The 15,389-nt window shown below is 44.4% G+C and overlaps 1 protein-coding gene across 1 annotated transcript in view; it reads right to left on the bottom strand.

The window, feature by feature from the left end:
* LOC142256475 (putative glutamate receptor) overlaps positions 1-15,389 on the bottom strand; it is a 39,172-nt gene that overhangs the window by 1,346 nt on the left and 22,437 nt on the right. Inside the window, exons 3-10 of the mRNA XM_075328183.1 lie at positions 14,305-14,336; positions 12,993-13,043; positions 11,022-11,204; positions 9,276-9,502; positions 8,036-8,133; positions 7,257-7,477; positions 3,880-4,105; positions 1,901-2,151 (exon numbers count right to left, since the gene is read on the bottom strand). Coding sequence (XP_075184298.1) covers positions 1,901-2,151; positions 3,880-4,105; positions 7,257-7,477; positions 8,036-8,133; positions 9,276-9,502; positions 11,022-11,204; positions 12,993-13,043; positions 14,305-14,336 — 1,289 coding nt within the window. The remainder of the gene's footprint in view (positions 1-1,900; positions 2,152-3,879; positions 4,106-7,256; positions 7,478-8,035; positions 8,134-9,275; positions 9,503-11,021; positions 11,205-12,992; positions 13,044-14,304; positions 14,337-15,389) is intronic.

Here is a 15,389-nt window from a genome sequence, read left to right as displayed (position 1 = left end):
CTACCATGCTCGGGTGCTCAGTACTCGTAACTAGTGATGAGTGAGCACTACCATGCTCGGGTGCTCAGTACTAGTAACTAGTGATGAGCGGGCACTACCATGCTCGGGTGCTCAGTACTCGTAACTAGTGATGAGTGGGCACTACCATGCTCGGGTGCTCAGTACTAGTGATGAGTGAGCACTACCATGCTCGGGTGCTCAGTACTCGTAACTAGTGATGAGTGAGCACTACCATGCTCGGGTGCTCAGTACTCGTAACTAGTGATGAGTGCGCACTACCATGCTCGGGTGCTCAGTACTCGTAACTAGTGATGAGTGCGCACTACCATGCTCGGGTGCTCGTAACTTGTGATGAGCAGTTGGATATTTTGGTGGGCATGACTTGAGTGCCGAGTATAATGGAAGTCAATGTATCGCGGGCGGGGGACAGATCACAACAGATGGTCGCTCGAGGCACTCGGATCCAGACGGTGGCTGTGGCTCGAGTGGCAGCCGGATCCGGGACTCGCGCTGCCGGCCGTCGCCCATGAGTGAAAAGGGGTTATTTACAGGGGATAGAGTCTTTGTCGGTGATGCCACCCGTGGGTTGCGGTGAGGGATGGTGATACCGTCGCTGCCTTGTATGTGGGTGCCCGGGGCAGCAAGGTGGGGTCCCCTCCACGGGTAGGTGAGGTGTAGTCCCGTGGCCCAGGGTATTGTGAGAGGTTGCAGGGAGCAGGAAACTCACAGTTCGGTTGTTGTGGTGCTGGATGAGCTGCTGAGGATTTGGATGGTCAGTAACCACACACAGTCTGTATTGTAAACCAAATTGCCAATGGACGGTCACCTTTGGTGGGTGTCTTTGGGTCCCAGACCCAGATATACAGCCAGGGGCCCTTTCTGTCTGTCTCTTTCTTGTCTGGACTAGTCCGCTTGAACGGCCTCCAGACCGGATCCCCTCTCTTGGCACCGGCGGGCTACAACCCTGCCCCGGTCGGCCTCAGGTTCCTCACGACCGGATCTCCGTGCCTGTGGCCCTCACTGCCACCTAGTCTGGTAGTCCAGGCGTCCAACCTCGACTACCAACCTCTCCAGGGAGCTCCAACTCCCTCCTGTCAGCTCTTCACTGACTACAGCACAAACTGAAACTAAACTCTGCTCTGTCTAGTTACCAGTACAGAGCACCCGATCATGGTAGTGCCCGCTCATCACTAGTTACCAGTACAGAGCACGCGATCATGGTAGTGCCCGCTCATCACTAGTTACCAGTACTGAGCACCCGAGCATGGTAGTGCCCGCTCATCACTAGTTACCAGTACAGAGCACCCGATCATGGTAGTGCCCGCTCATCACTAGTTACCAGTACAGAGCACCCGATCATGGTAGTGCCCGCTCATCACTAGTTACCAGTACAGAGCACGCGATCATGGTAGTGCCCGCTCATCACTAGTTACCAGTACTGAGCACCCGAGCATGGTAGTGCCCGCTCATCACTAGTTACCAGTACAGAGCACCCGATCATGGTAGTGCCCGCTCATCACTAGTTACCAGTACAGAGCACCCGATCATGGTAGTGCCCGCTCATCACTAGTTACCAGTACAGAGCACGCGATCATGGTAGTGCCCGCTCATCACTAGTTACCAGTACTGAGCACCCGAGCATGGTAGTGCTCGCTCATCACTAGTTACCAGTACTGAGCACCCGAGCATGGTAGTGCCCGCTCATCACTAGTTACCAGTACTGAGCACCTGAGCATGGTAGTGCTCACTCATCACTAGTTACCAGTACTGAGCACCTGAGCATGGTAGTGTCCGCTCATCACTAGTTACCAGTACTGAGCACGCGATCATGGTAGTGCCCGCTCATCACTAGTTACGAGTACTATGAATTTGGGATAGTAGCAGATCAGGGTTACTTTACCTGCTGTTGGGCGCCCTTGCTCTTTGATTTACACACCAACTCAATGAATGAGACGATCAGTGCCAGAGCCAGACCGATGCCCAGAATGAGGAAGATGCCACCCAGGGTATGGGGTTGTACTGGCGCCCAGCCGGCCTGAGCTTCTTTTTCCGTACACGTGGTCTCCCACCACTTTTGGCGCAGGTACTCCAGATTACCGGTTTCAAATTGTTCCAGAATCGCGATGGTCAAAGGTCTGATGAGCGGCGAGTCTGCAAATATTAAGAGGAGAGATATAGAGGTCTTATTCTGTAAACCTGTAACTACTCCAGCGGATGTTCATAGAGGCCAGGAGTCTTAGCGCCTGTTCACACTACACGTAAAGCGTCTTATGACTTTTTATTTAAATAGACAAATATGTTCCAGATTAAATAGTGTTCAAGTCCTCTGTTACTCTGCCTGGAAATGTATGAATAAATACATTGACAACTGTTACTGCCCTCACAGTGAAGGGTGATGTTTAGTCACACATTGCCAGTAGGAATAGCACAAGGTCAATGAAAATATCCTTCAGAATTATTATTTATTGTAACATGTAAGTATTTATTAAAACAGACAAGTCCAATTTAAAGGGGTATGCCCATCTTCAAAATCCTATGACAATATGTGGTAGGAATAATAATATTAATATTAGCAAATACCTCCAATTAGAAATGTAGTATAGTTCTCCTGATATAGCGGTGTCTCTTACCTCATGTGCAGGGCATTGCAGCTTAGGTATCCATGGCTACAGCCACTCATTTAGTGACAGTTAGTTGCTAGTAGTCATAACCATGGATACCTAAGCTGCAATGCCCTCTTCATGAGCTAAGAGACATAACTAATCAGGAGAACTATACTACATTTCTGTCACCTCATGTGCAGGGCATTGCAGCTTAGTTATCCATGGTTACGACCACTAGCAAATAACTGTCACTATATGAGTGGCTGTAGCCATGGATACCTAAGCTGCAATGCCCTGCACATGAGGTAAGAGACATAACTACTCAGGAGAACTATACTACATTTCTGTCACTTACCTCATGTGCAGGGCATTGCAGCTTAGGTATCCATGGCTACAGCCACTCATATAGTGACAGTTAGTTGCTAGTGGTTGTAACAATGGATAACTAAGCTGCAATGCCCTGCACATGAGGTAAGTGACAGAAATGTAGTATAGTTCTCCTGATTAGTTATGTCTCTTAGCTCATGAAGAGGGCATTGCAGCTTAGGTAGCCATGGTTATGACCAATAGCAACTGTCACTATATGAGGGATTGTTGCCATGGATACCTAAGCTGCAATGCCTTGCACATGAGGTAAACAACATAAGTAATCAGAAACTACATTTCTAATTGGAGGTATTTGCTAATAATATTATCACTACATATTGGGATAGGATCTTGAGATGGGAATACCCCTTTAAGGCTGATCTGATGGTATAATGAATATGAGACAGATTAATGCACATGGCCACATCACTGCTGCATGCTAGGGCGTGCCCATTGGCTGACACGTGTGGGTCTGGTTTGATTGTGTGTGTTCACCTGCAACATTTGGTCTCACCTAAGTCTTCTGCCACCATCCCCATTGTATGGCTATATCATGATTATATGACTACTCATTGCTTCAGGCTTTACCGCCTGGTGCAGGGCATAGCTGGAGCTGGGTATATATGACTATGCCACATCACCAGCCTTGTCATAATGCTTCTTAAGATGGGAATTTTTTTGTAACCTCACTATAGACTTAAACATATGTTCATACAATAGGGGAAAAGAAGTCCAACATCGCTGGTGACAGCTTATCTTGCAGATCAAAAGATCGGGCATGTTGAAATCCAACATGCCTAATCATTTTTTTTTTTCCCCATCATAAATATTGTCACCATACCACAACAATAATATATATATTGGTTACACAAAACGATGGAAGAAATCAGTAAAACAGGCATAGAAATACCTGAGGAGGCAGCGATGCCGTAACCTCTGCCTCCAATAACTTCTGGGACCCGGACAAGATCGCAGTGTTTGGTCACTACAAAGTCTTGGCTGATGGATTCCCCCAGGAAGGCGTAGTTGGACTCTCTCACTTTTTGGACTCCTTCGGAGAAACTCTTCACGAGGACCCGATCCTTTCTTTTATCCATGTACTCATAAATCATTCGGTAAGTTGGGTTCTTAGAATTCTGTATGGAGGGTAAATGAGGGGTCGGTGTTTTGTATTCACTGTATCAGCCATTTGTTGTCCTACCTGTAAACTACTGGGACAACTATCATGGCACTGGTCATACTGGGCGGATTGTCTAAAAACCCATTTATACTAGGTAGTCATCTGACAACGAGCATCACCACCTGAGTATCGGCCTCGATGAACGATCAGGAACGCTTGTGCCGCCATAAAAATCATCGGTAGCCGCAGCACATCACTCATCTAGCGGCCAGAGATCACCGCCATGGTCAATGGCCTCGGTTGTGCCAATCAACTATACTCTTTATGTTTCACTTTGTGGAGGTTTTAGACCTCCACAACCAAAAAAAGGAGCAGTAACCACTATAAAAGTATTAAAAAAAAAGCAGAGATCACTGTCATGCCCAATGGACCGGGTTGCGCCAATCGATTTGTACCAACCATATTCTTTATGTTTCACTTTGTGGAGGTTTAAGACTGCCACAACCAAAAATAGGAGCAGTAACCACTGTAAAAATATTAAAAAAAAAAAAAGCAGAGATCATTGTCATGCCCAATGGCCCGGGTTGCGTCAATCGATTTGTACCAACCATATTCTTTGTGTTTCACTTTCTGGAGGTTTACCTCCACAACCAGAAAAAGGAGCAGTTACCCTCTATAAAAGTATTAAAAAAAGCAGAGATCACTATCATGACCAATGAACCGGGTTGCGTCAATCGATTTGTACCAACCATATTCTTTATGTTTCACTTTGTGGAGGTTTTAGACCTCCACAACCAGAAAAAGGAGCAGTAACCAATATAAAAGTATTAAAAAAAAAAGCAGAAATCACTGTCATGCCCAATGGACCACGTTGTTCCAGTCGATTTGCACCAAATATACTCTTCATGTTTCACTTTGCGGAGGTTTTAGACCTCCACAACCAGAAAAAGGAGCAGTACCACTATAAAAGTATTAAAGTAATCTGCACAGAATTTTGAACGTATATAGACAAAATGATATTCAGGGAGCACATTCATTCAGGTAGAAAACATTTCTTTCTAAGATAGAAGACCTTAGGGGCATTGTTTTTCTATTAAACATGTCTTTTTAGCTGAAAAGCAATTTTTTTTGTAATGGAATTTAATCAAACATTTTGGACCATTTGACGTCTATAGCCTCCAATTATCACTGTAAATAGCAAACCGCAGAACGAGTTATCAATTAAATGTGTCAGCGAGCTCGTCACATTGAGGGATGCGATGTCCTCCAGAACTATATATACAGAACAGACGAAAAGTTTGGACACACCTTCTCATTCAAAGAGTTTTCTTTATTTTCATGACTCTGAAAATTGTAGATTCACATTGAAGGCATCAAAACTATGAATGAAATACTTAACAAAAAAGTGTGAAGCAACTGAAAATATGTCTTATATTCTAGGTTCTTCAAAGTAGCCACCTTTTGCTTTGATTACTGCTTTGCACACTCTTGGCATTCTCTTGATGAGCTTCAAGAGGTAGTCACCGGAAATGGTTTACACTTCACAGGATCGCCCTGTCAGGTTTAATAAGTGGGATTTCTTGCCTTATAAATGGGGTTGGGACCTTCAGTTGTGTTGTGCAGAAGTCTGGTGGATACACCACTGATAGTCCTACTGAATAGACTGTTAGCTGCTTTTTTCTTGCCATAATACAAATTCTAAGTAAAGAAAAACGAGTGGCCATCATTACTTTAAGAAATGAAGGTCAGTCAGTCCGAAAAATTGGGAAAACTTTGAAAGTGTCCCCAAGTGCAGTGGCAAAAAGCATCAAACGCTACAAAGAAACTGGCTCACATGAGGACCGCCCCAGGAAAGGAAGACCAAGAGTCACCTCTGCTGCGGAGGATAAGTTTATCTGAGTCACCAGCCTCAGAAATCACAGGTTAGCAGCAGCTCAGATTAGAGACCAGGTCAATGCCACACAGAGTTCTAGCAGCAGACACATCTCTAGAACAACTGTTAAGAGGAGACTTTGTGCAGCAGCCTTCATGGTAAAATAGCTGCTGGGAAACCACTGCTAAGGACAGGCAACAAGCAGGAGAGACTTGTTTGGGCTAAAGAACACAAGGAATGGACATTAGACCAGTGTAAATCTGTGCTTTGGTCTGATGAGTCCAAATTTGAGATCTTTGGATCCAACCACCGTGTCTTTGTGTGACGCAGAAAAGGTGAACGGATGGACTCTAGATGGCTGGTTCCCACCGTGAAGCATGGAGGAGGAGGTGTGATGGTGTGGGGGTGCTTTGCTGGTGACACTGTTGGGAATTAATTCAAAATTGAAGGCATACAGAACCAGCATGGCTACCACAGCATCTTGCAGCGGTGTGCTATTCCATCCGGTTTGCGTTTAGTTGGACCATCATTTATTTTTCAACAGGACAATGACCCCAAACACACCTCCAGGCTGTGTAAGGGCTATTTCACTAAGAAAGAGAGAGTGATGGGGGTGCTACGCCAGATGACCTGGTCTCCACAGTCACCAGACCTGAACCCAATTGAGATGGTTTGGGGTGAGCTGGACCGCAGAGTGAAGGCAAAAGGGCCAACAAGTGCTAAGCATCTCTGGGAACTCCTTCAAGACTGTTGGAAAACCATTTCCGGTGACTACCTCTTGAAGCTCATCAAGAGAATGCCAAGAGCGTGCAAAGCAGTAATCAAAGCAAAAGGTGGCTACTTTGAAGAACCTAGAATATAAGACATATTTTCAGTTGTTTCACACTTTTTTGTTAAGTATTTCATTCCACATGTGTTAATTCATAGTTTTGATGCCTTCAATGTGAATCTACAATTTTCAGAGGCAAGAAAATAAAGAAGACTCTTTGAATGAGAAGGTGTGTCCAAACTTTTGGTCTGTACTGTGTATATATATATATATATATATATATATATATATATATATATATATATATATATATATATATATAAAATATACACTGTGTGTATATATATATATATATATATATATATATATATATATATATATATATACACACACACACACACACACACACACACACACACACACACACACACACACTATCTGCTGTGCACTGTGATGCATACAGGCTGTAGAAGCCAAATTGCTGTAAATTGTAGTATTGGGGGGATATGAAGGAGACTTTATTACCTTGAAGAAGCTGAAGGTGGAAGAGTTGGCTATTGTCCCAAACTCAACTTTATTTTGCTTCAACAAATCATCAAATTTCTGAATGTTTAACGTTTGATCTTTGGCGTTATTTACGTAGGAGGCAAAGCTGGCGATATATGCAGCCAAAAGGGTAATGGAAAAGAGCCACCAAATAACGGCAATGATTCGGGCAGACACAGACTTTGGCTGAGGCTCCACACCTATGGAATATAAAGAAGATCACAAATGTGAAAAAAAACCCATGACAATCCCAACAAAACCCCCTGGAACGGTCCTCGTTACAATATATTACCCTACCGAGTAATTCTAATAATCGATATATTCATTGAAGCAGATCTGTCCAGCGATTTCACAATAGAAACACATTTATTAAATAGATTGTTTTAAAACCTGATGAGACTGATGTACTTATGATTAAAAAGATTCTTTTAAAATTCTTGTACAATCTTGATGAGTATTTTAGAAGTCCAAGTATAAAATAAGAGTGCTCCTGAGTCTGAGCGTATTCAGTCTGACTGCTGCAGCTTGTTCTGAGCAGTGTGAGATCTCAACAGGGAGGAGGGACACTGAGGAGCTGCCCATCAGGCCAGATAGGTGAAGGTTGAGTCAGATTTTCACAAAGGTATATATGGGAATACTGGCATGAATTTTCTAAGTAACTACATCAGCCTCATCAGTTATAGGATCTGCTTAATAATGTATGAAGCTTGTATTGTAAAATTTGGTGGCAGACCTGCTTTAAGGAAGGTGCGACTTACCTTGCAGGGTGAATGCCCCCATGCCAAACCAAAGGCTGTTCAGTAGACTGTACTGGTTCTGTTCATTGGAGGGCTCGACCCATTCACATGGACTTAACCTAATTAAATATAAAATCACTGTTAATTAGGTGTTACATTACTGATTCTACTGTCTGAGATCTATTTAGCTTTTAGGACAATGCACCCTAGGATGTAGCCATTCTAGCACAATCTAAATTTTTAGATTTAGTGAGTGAGCTTCCCCGCCCGCACCAGGCTTTATATACTTTATATAGAGATTGTACATTGACAGAGGTGTCAATCATAGGAGAGGGTGTGCAGGACTGCCATGCACTTGACATTGTAGTCCAAGCAATGATAAGGATCCTTCCTGCTTAAACAAACATAGCAATAAACCACAAATTTGACCATGACAAAATAGGAATCCCTGAATTCTCTTTGTTAACCCTTGCAGCATGCTTTCTTCAGTTTACATAGCAAAAACCTGCTCACAGATTCCCTTTAGTCCAAGCAATGATAAGGGTCCTGTTGCTTAAACAAACATAGCAAATAAACAACAGATTTGACCATGACAAGACAGGCATCCCTGAATTCTCTGTGTCAATGCTTGCAGCATGCTGTCTTCAGTTTACAAAGCAAAAACCTGCTCACAGATTCCCTTTAGTCCAAGCAATGACAAGGGTCCTGTTGCTTAAACAAATATAGCACATAAACAACAAATTTGATCATGACAAGACAGGCATCCCTGAATTTTCTGTGTCAACCCTTGCAAAATGCTGGCTTCAGCTTACATAGCAAAAACCTGTTGACAGATTCCATTTAAAGAAGTTGTTTAGAAAAAAAAAAGACCTCATGAGAGTAATTTCTCTAATTAAAGGGGGACTCTGTTCAGTAGTCTTATTAGCCAAATTAGAGCTCTACTACCAGGCCTGTCAATGGACAGCCCATTTATTCCCCAATTACAACAGTTCCAAAAGTAATAACATCCTGTCCAACAGTCAATTGACTGCTGCAGCCAATGCCTCATAAACAGAACACTGAGAGTACTGATTGGCTGCAGCGGTCAAGTGACTTGATAGTTTGGATGTGATCACCGAAGAAGTGTCGGTGCTGAAATGCAAAAGGTAAGAAATAGTTATTTTTTATTTTATAAGATTCCAAACCTTTTAGAGCTAATTTTGTATATTCCCATAAAACCCCTTTAATGATTAGGACTAGTGTCCGCGACTGTCCTCCTCACCTTCCTACCAGGATCAGGCACAGGCTGGTTATCACATAGGAGATTACAATTCCAATCCACAATTCTTTGCTAAAAGGATTTAGGAAGCCGAAAAGGTAAGACCCCTCTGAAGATGACTCTTTCTTGAGGAGTATGCCGATGCCAGTCTGCAGGTAGGGTTTGGTGAACGAAATTACGTTTTCTCGTACGGCGGTAATGGTTAGAGGAGCCACTGCCAAGTCCGCTTCCTGGAAGAACAACAAAAAGATGTCAATCAAATTAATATATATATTTTTTTTATCCAGGACTTGCCTGTATAAAACTTTTCTCCTGGTTTGTCATAGAAACAGCGCCACTGTTACACATGACCTTGTCCGGTATTACAGCTGGTGTCTATTCAAGTGAGCTGTAATACCAGATACAGTCCACAGACAGGAGGGGCGCTGTTTCTAGAAAATAAAACAAATGCCTTTTCTAATGGTGAACAGCTCTTTTAAATGTCACGAAGTAAAAAATTCTGTAACGGTAAGTGTCACATAATGCTGTATAAAAGGCGCTAGATACTATTTGTGCTCACTAACCCATGCTCATTTTTATACCATGGATTGCATCCCAGTTTAGTAATATTTAAGATCTACAGGTCCGTGTGAATGTGCTGCATTTATCTGTCCATAGAATGTAGTCCGTGAGCTATGGTGGCCATCATACAGTGTAGAGGCTATAATACTGCATGGGGGGCTGTGGAGTGATCATACTGAATGAGGGAGGGACTGTGGAGTCATCATACTGTATGCGGTCTATGGAGTCATCATACTGTATGGGGCCTGGGGAGTCATCATACTATATGGGGGGCAGTTGAGTCATCCTACTGTATGGGGCTATGGAGTCATCCTACTGTATGGGTGCTGGGGAGTTATCTTACTGTATGGGGGGGCTATAGAGTCTTCTTACTGTATGGGGGCTGTGGAATCATCATACTGTATGGGGGCTGTCTGTGTAGTCATCATACTATATGGGGGCTGGAGAGTCATCATACTGTATGGGGGCTGTGGAGTCATCATCCTGTATGGGGGGCTGTGGAGTCATCATGCTGTATGGGGGCTGTAGAGTCATCATACTGTATGGGGGCTAGGGGGTTGTCATACTGTATGGGAGCTGGTGAGTCATCATAGTGTGTGGGGGCTGTGGAGTCATCATACTGTATGGGGGCTGTGGAGTCATCATACTGTGTGGGGGCTGTGGAGTCATACTGTATGGGGGTTGGAGAATCATCATACTGTATGGGGGGCTTGGGAGTAATCATACTCTATGGGGGGGCTGTGGCAACAGTGACTTCATGACTACAACAGTCATTACCACTGCAGCTAATAAGATAATAATAATCAGATCTGCTGATGGAGAAGGCATGAACCACTGAGTTCAGTAATTGGCTGCAGACTGCAACAGTGGTGGAGACAAAGTGCTGGACCTGAGGAGGCTGAGCAGTAACTGGCACTGGCACTGGCACTTTACATGCATCCAAGTGATTGGGTTCCAACTGTTAACCCTAGAACGCATAACTGGGGCCTCGCAGGCCTGCTAGGTCACTTGTTTTCTATGGTAGATTTCTATGGTTGCGCGTTCTAGGGTTAAAAGTGAAAAACCTCTTTAATGTCTGTTGATTAGGAAATCAATTTTGCCCTCGAATGCAGACAAGCAAATGGGAAGAAGTGTAACGAGACACGGGAAAGTTGGATAAATTGGAAAGTCAATGACTTTGGTACTTACCTTCCTAATAATCTCACCAACCATGCCATTCCACACTCCATTCTGGTCCTTGGCGCCGTAACGACCGTCCTTCACCACATGTAACGTGTAATTGAACTCCAAGGCTTGGGACAGTTCAGACAGAAGATCCACACAAAAACCTTCTAATTCACCCGAGTCCATCATCATAGCGAAGGGCTGTTCCTGTTGTGAAACATCGGACTATATATTATTAAAGGGAACTTGTCAGCAGGTTTTGAAACCTAAAACTAACGTCATCTATGAAAAGTCCCTATAATGTTGATTATGTCTATACCTTTTTCGGGGCCTGATTGTATATAAATCCAGTAGTGAATTTTCATATAAATGAAACACAAGTCCTGGGGTACTTGGCCATGCACTTACAGCTCTGCAGCCTCTCTCCCTCTTTCCCCGACAGTCATGACCTCCTGCAGGTTATTCTTCTGTGGAACGCTTCCCCTCCCAAGATCTTGGGCTATGTCAATCATTCCTGGGTCCAGCGCATGCGCAGATTAATAGTCTGGTTCCCCTGGTTTGCTTCCTCAGCAATTGCATGAGATCTTGGGTGAGGGAGCAGATAACAGAGAAGAGTTACCTGCCAGTTGTAATGCCCCTGAGGCTTCAGTCACCACAGAGTATTGCACCTGATTTAAGCTGCAATGCTGCACCTGGAGGAGGTCGGTACCGGTTTCACCACTTACACACTCAAATACACAACCAGGTTGCCCTCCCAAATGGGGACCGGGCTAGGGTGGGGTCTTAAGGCTGCCTTCAAACATGGGGGGCACCACCCACTGGTGACAGGAACCCGGGGAGGGGCGGACACTTAGGGGAACTTAGGAGCCAACACAACAGTTAGAGTGAGTTCTCCGGCAGGAGAGGACAGGAGCCGATGTGTCTTCCTGGTGCTTTGGTGGGAGACAGGAGTTCACACAGTTGCCAAGGGGAGAAATTCATTGCTCCCTCGGAACCGGCGCCACGCAGGGTGCAGGACCCTAGGGAGGATCATTCTCCAAGTTGGTTTTCCAGAATCTGCCAGGACGGGGAGGTTTCAAGCACAGAGCCTGAAAGCACAGTGCATGATAGGATCTGGGGCCTTGGACAACACCAGGCCCCAGTGTGGAGCCGCGGCACCTGCAAATAGGGACAAGAGTACTACTGGAGACTAACTGAGGTCCCCAAGTAGCTTTAAGCCATGGGGATCCAACAAACATAGCGCTAGGAGGAAGGAACTCACCGAGTGCCACACCGGACTGACCTAAGAAGGGATTCGGGTTCAACGGAGCCCATCACAGCGGGTGACCGATACTATCCAGGTGAGCAGCACTGAAGACTGAGTAAAACACCTGGAACCGCACCAACTGGTTTGGACTCTTATTATCGGCATCGGCGCTCTGCGCCTCGGCGCCAAACACCATCACTACTTCTCTCATCATCGTCCCCGGGGCCCGCTCCACCTGTGGGGAGCGATACGATCTCTGTCTGCTACTATCATCCGCCCCGGAGGACAGCGACAGCAGCGACTAACACCCTGGCCACATACCACAGGTGGCGTCACAACATTCATCTTACTACTACCCCATCATCTTCTCTCCTCATTGGTGTACACCTCGGGGCACGAAGCTGGGCAGGCCACCGCGACATCCCAAATCATCACACCAGCCCGGTGACTTTTAATTCAGGTACGAGATTCCCCGTGCCTGACGACCCCTGCCCCGTGGGTGCTACACAGTCACTGCTAAAAAGACTGGTGGCTGGCGAAGAAAGAACTGTAAGTTCGGAACTAAACTCTCAGCACTTTTGGCTCGTTAGCACTAAATCTGCATATGGATTTCTATGTCTGTTAGTAAAAAAAAAGCTTCAATTATCAAAATCACCAACTAAAAAGTGATTACATCAAATGCACTATTTTGAAAGTAGGAATATATATTTATTATCATTGAGACAAACCCAACATCACCAAATACTTGCCAGAATAGTGGTGACGGTCACCGTTTTTGGAATTTGACGCTTTGTTCTTCCCTACGATTAAAAATGGAGAATTAATATTTAGTGTCAGACTAGGGTGGCAGGGATCCACCAGTAATATTGACTCTGGGGGCCTCTGATCAATTACATGCAAATATTACCTTCACAAATCTACCTGTGCTTATACAGTATATAGTAATATACTGGGTAGTTTGTAAAATTAATGATGAGATGCTGCCTTTGTACATAGTAAAACAAGTGTATTATGCCACCTAATGATTATGTTTGGGAGGTAAGTGATATACAACTGCAAAGGGGCCCACCAGAGGATTCTCCGATCCTCCTTTGGGCCAGTCCGAGCCTGCTAAAAATTACAAAATTCAGTTCACTATCATGAAATATAGATAGGAACAGGTTGCTAGGTCTTGAGCCTATTTCACACAGTCTTTTCGCGGTCCATATTGGGAGTGAGATGCATGGATTGTCCGGAGGTCTACAGCCTATGAGGACGTTTACGTCAGGTCAAGAGATCTACGACCATCCCGTGCATCAGAAAGCCAAAATATGGTCATGTGAAACTGCCTGTACTCTGAAATACACAAATCATAGCTTGAAATTTGAGCCGTGGAGAGAAGTCTGCGGCGTGACTCCCTCAGGCTTCTCCCGTCATGGCTCAGTTTGATTGACAGCTCATTCCTTTGTGCCCAGCTTATTTTTACAGCCATAGTTTTCTCTAAGGAGGACATGTCGAGACCTCATATTGACCAGTATTAAACGACTAACAGCTCCTTTTTGGTAAAATGGACAGGATTATGGAGAAACATGATGATTTTTATAGCTTTATGGCTGGTGTTAAGATTTGGAAGACCTGGTCCTCCTCAAAATAAAAAATATATCCATAAGGCCTCCAACCCTTCATAGTAGGGTCAACCTAGGCAGCATGTCAAGCTTCTTCCTCGAAAATAGTAGACCTAGAGAAGCTGTCGAGTCTCTTGGGCGCCATGTCTTAAACACCACCCCCTCAAGAGTAGGAAAGCAGCTGGGATGTGCCCCCACTTCTCTGAATTTGGTGTTTCCATTGACTCCTCTTTCCTCTGTTGCATCTAGTTTTTATGAAAAACATGGACCTTATACGCATATGATCTGTTAATGAGCCCTAATTCTGGTTGGCAGGCAGACATTGCCACTTAGAGAATAAGACGTGGTTGTTTCTGCCATATGGAAGACATGTTGTGAGTGACTCAACCCTTTCTCAGTATCCATGGAAACAGTTGTTGCTATGCTCCTTTTTCTCTCCGGTTCCAGATGTTGTTACCTTTAAGTGAAATCCATCCGATTCTTCTGCACCTTAAAGGCAAAAATAGAAAAATAACAATTTGATATCGGCTTTCATAAGGGTAAAGGTGTAAAATCTTTTCACATAGACCACACATCAATCCCGGAATTTAGACTTTATAGGGACGACAAGAGATTTCTCTGGGGTCATCAACAAGACGACGTTCAGACCCAAGAAGAAAGACTTTTTTATTTCCAGACATTGCCCGTTAAATTACAACAAAATATGAGGGGCTGCTGATAAGTCTTTGGCTTTGTGATCTTTTTTTTTTGTTTCTATGGTAATGAATGTTACATCACATGAAAGCCTTATGTGTCTAATATATGTTTTTAAAATTTTGGGTTTGTTGCTTATGACAACAGTGTTCTATGCACGCGGGAAAACAAAATGGCGATATTCACTGCGACTGAGAGCAGAGGATGATAACATTCTTGTTTCTGCAAGGAAGGTCCGCAAAGGATATTCATGGTGATAAGTCGCAGACATTGGGGGATCAATGCCCTTCATATTCCACAGTTAAGAACTGGGTTGCCAAATTTAAAACGGGCCACTTCAGCACCAATGATGAGGAACATCCCGGATGACCGAGAGTGGTTGTTGATCCGGAGATCGTCGATGCTGTGCACAACCTCATACTGGAGAATCCACGAATTTCAACTAAAGCAATAGCAGACATCATGGGGATTTCCCGTGAATGTGTTTGTGTCATTATCCATGAACATTTGGACATGAGGAAGCGATCTGCAAAGTGGGTCCCCAAATGTTTGACAACAGATCAGAGAAGCAGCAAGTGAAAACTTCCTGGTCCATTTGTCAGCATTTCCGGACTGATAAGAACTTCCTTGATAGACTGGTCACTATGGATGAGACTTGGATTTATTTGTATGACCCTGAAAACAAGGAGCAAAAGAGTGGAGGCACAGTGGTTCTCCTCAGCCAAAGAAGTTCAGGATTCAAAAATCAGCCACTAAGATGATAGAGTCTGTGTTCTGAGATGAGGGTGTGCTGCTAGTGGACTACCTTCAAAAGGGTTCCACCATCAATGCAAGGTATTACATTGACGT

The sequence above is a fragment of the Anomaloglossus baeobatrachus genome, chromosome 11 (assembly GCF_048569485.1).
Source record: "Anomaloglossus baeobatrachus isolate aAnoBae1 chromosome 11, aAnoBae1.hap1, whole genome shotgun sequence".
Classification (NCBI taxonomy): domain Eukaryota; kingdom Metazoa; phylum Chordata; class Amphibia; order Anura; family Aromobatidae; genus Anomaloglossus; species Anomaloglossus baeobatrachus.
This window is presented reverse-complemented; position numbering and strand designations above follow the sequence as displayed.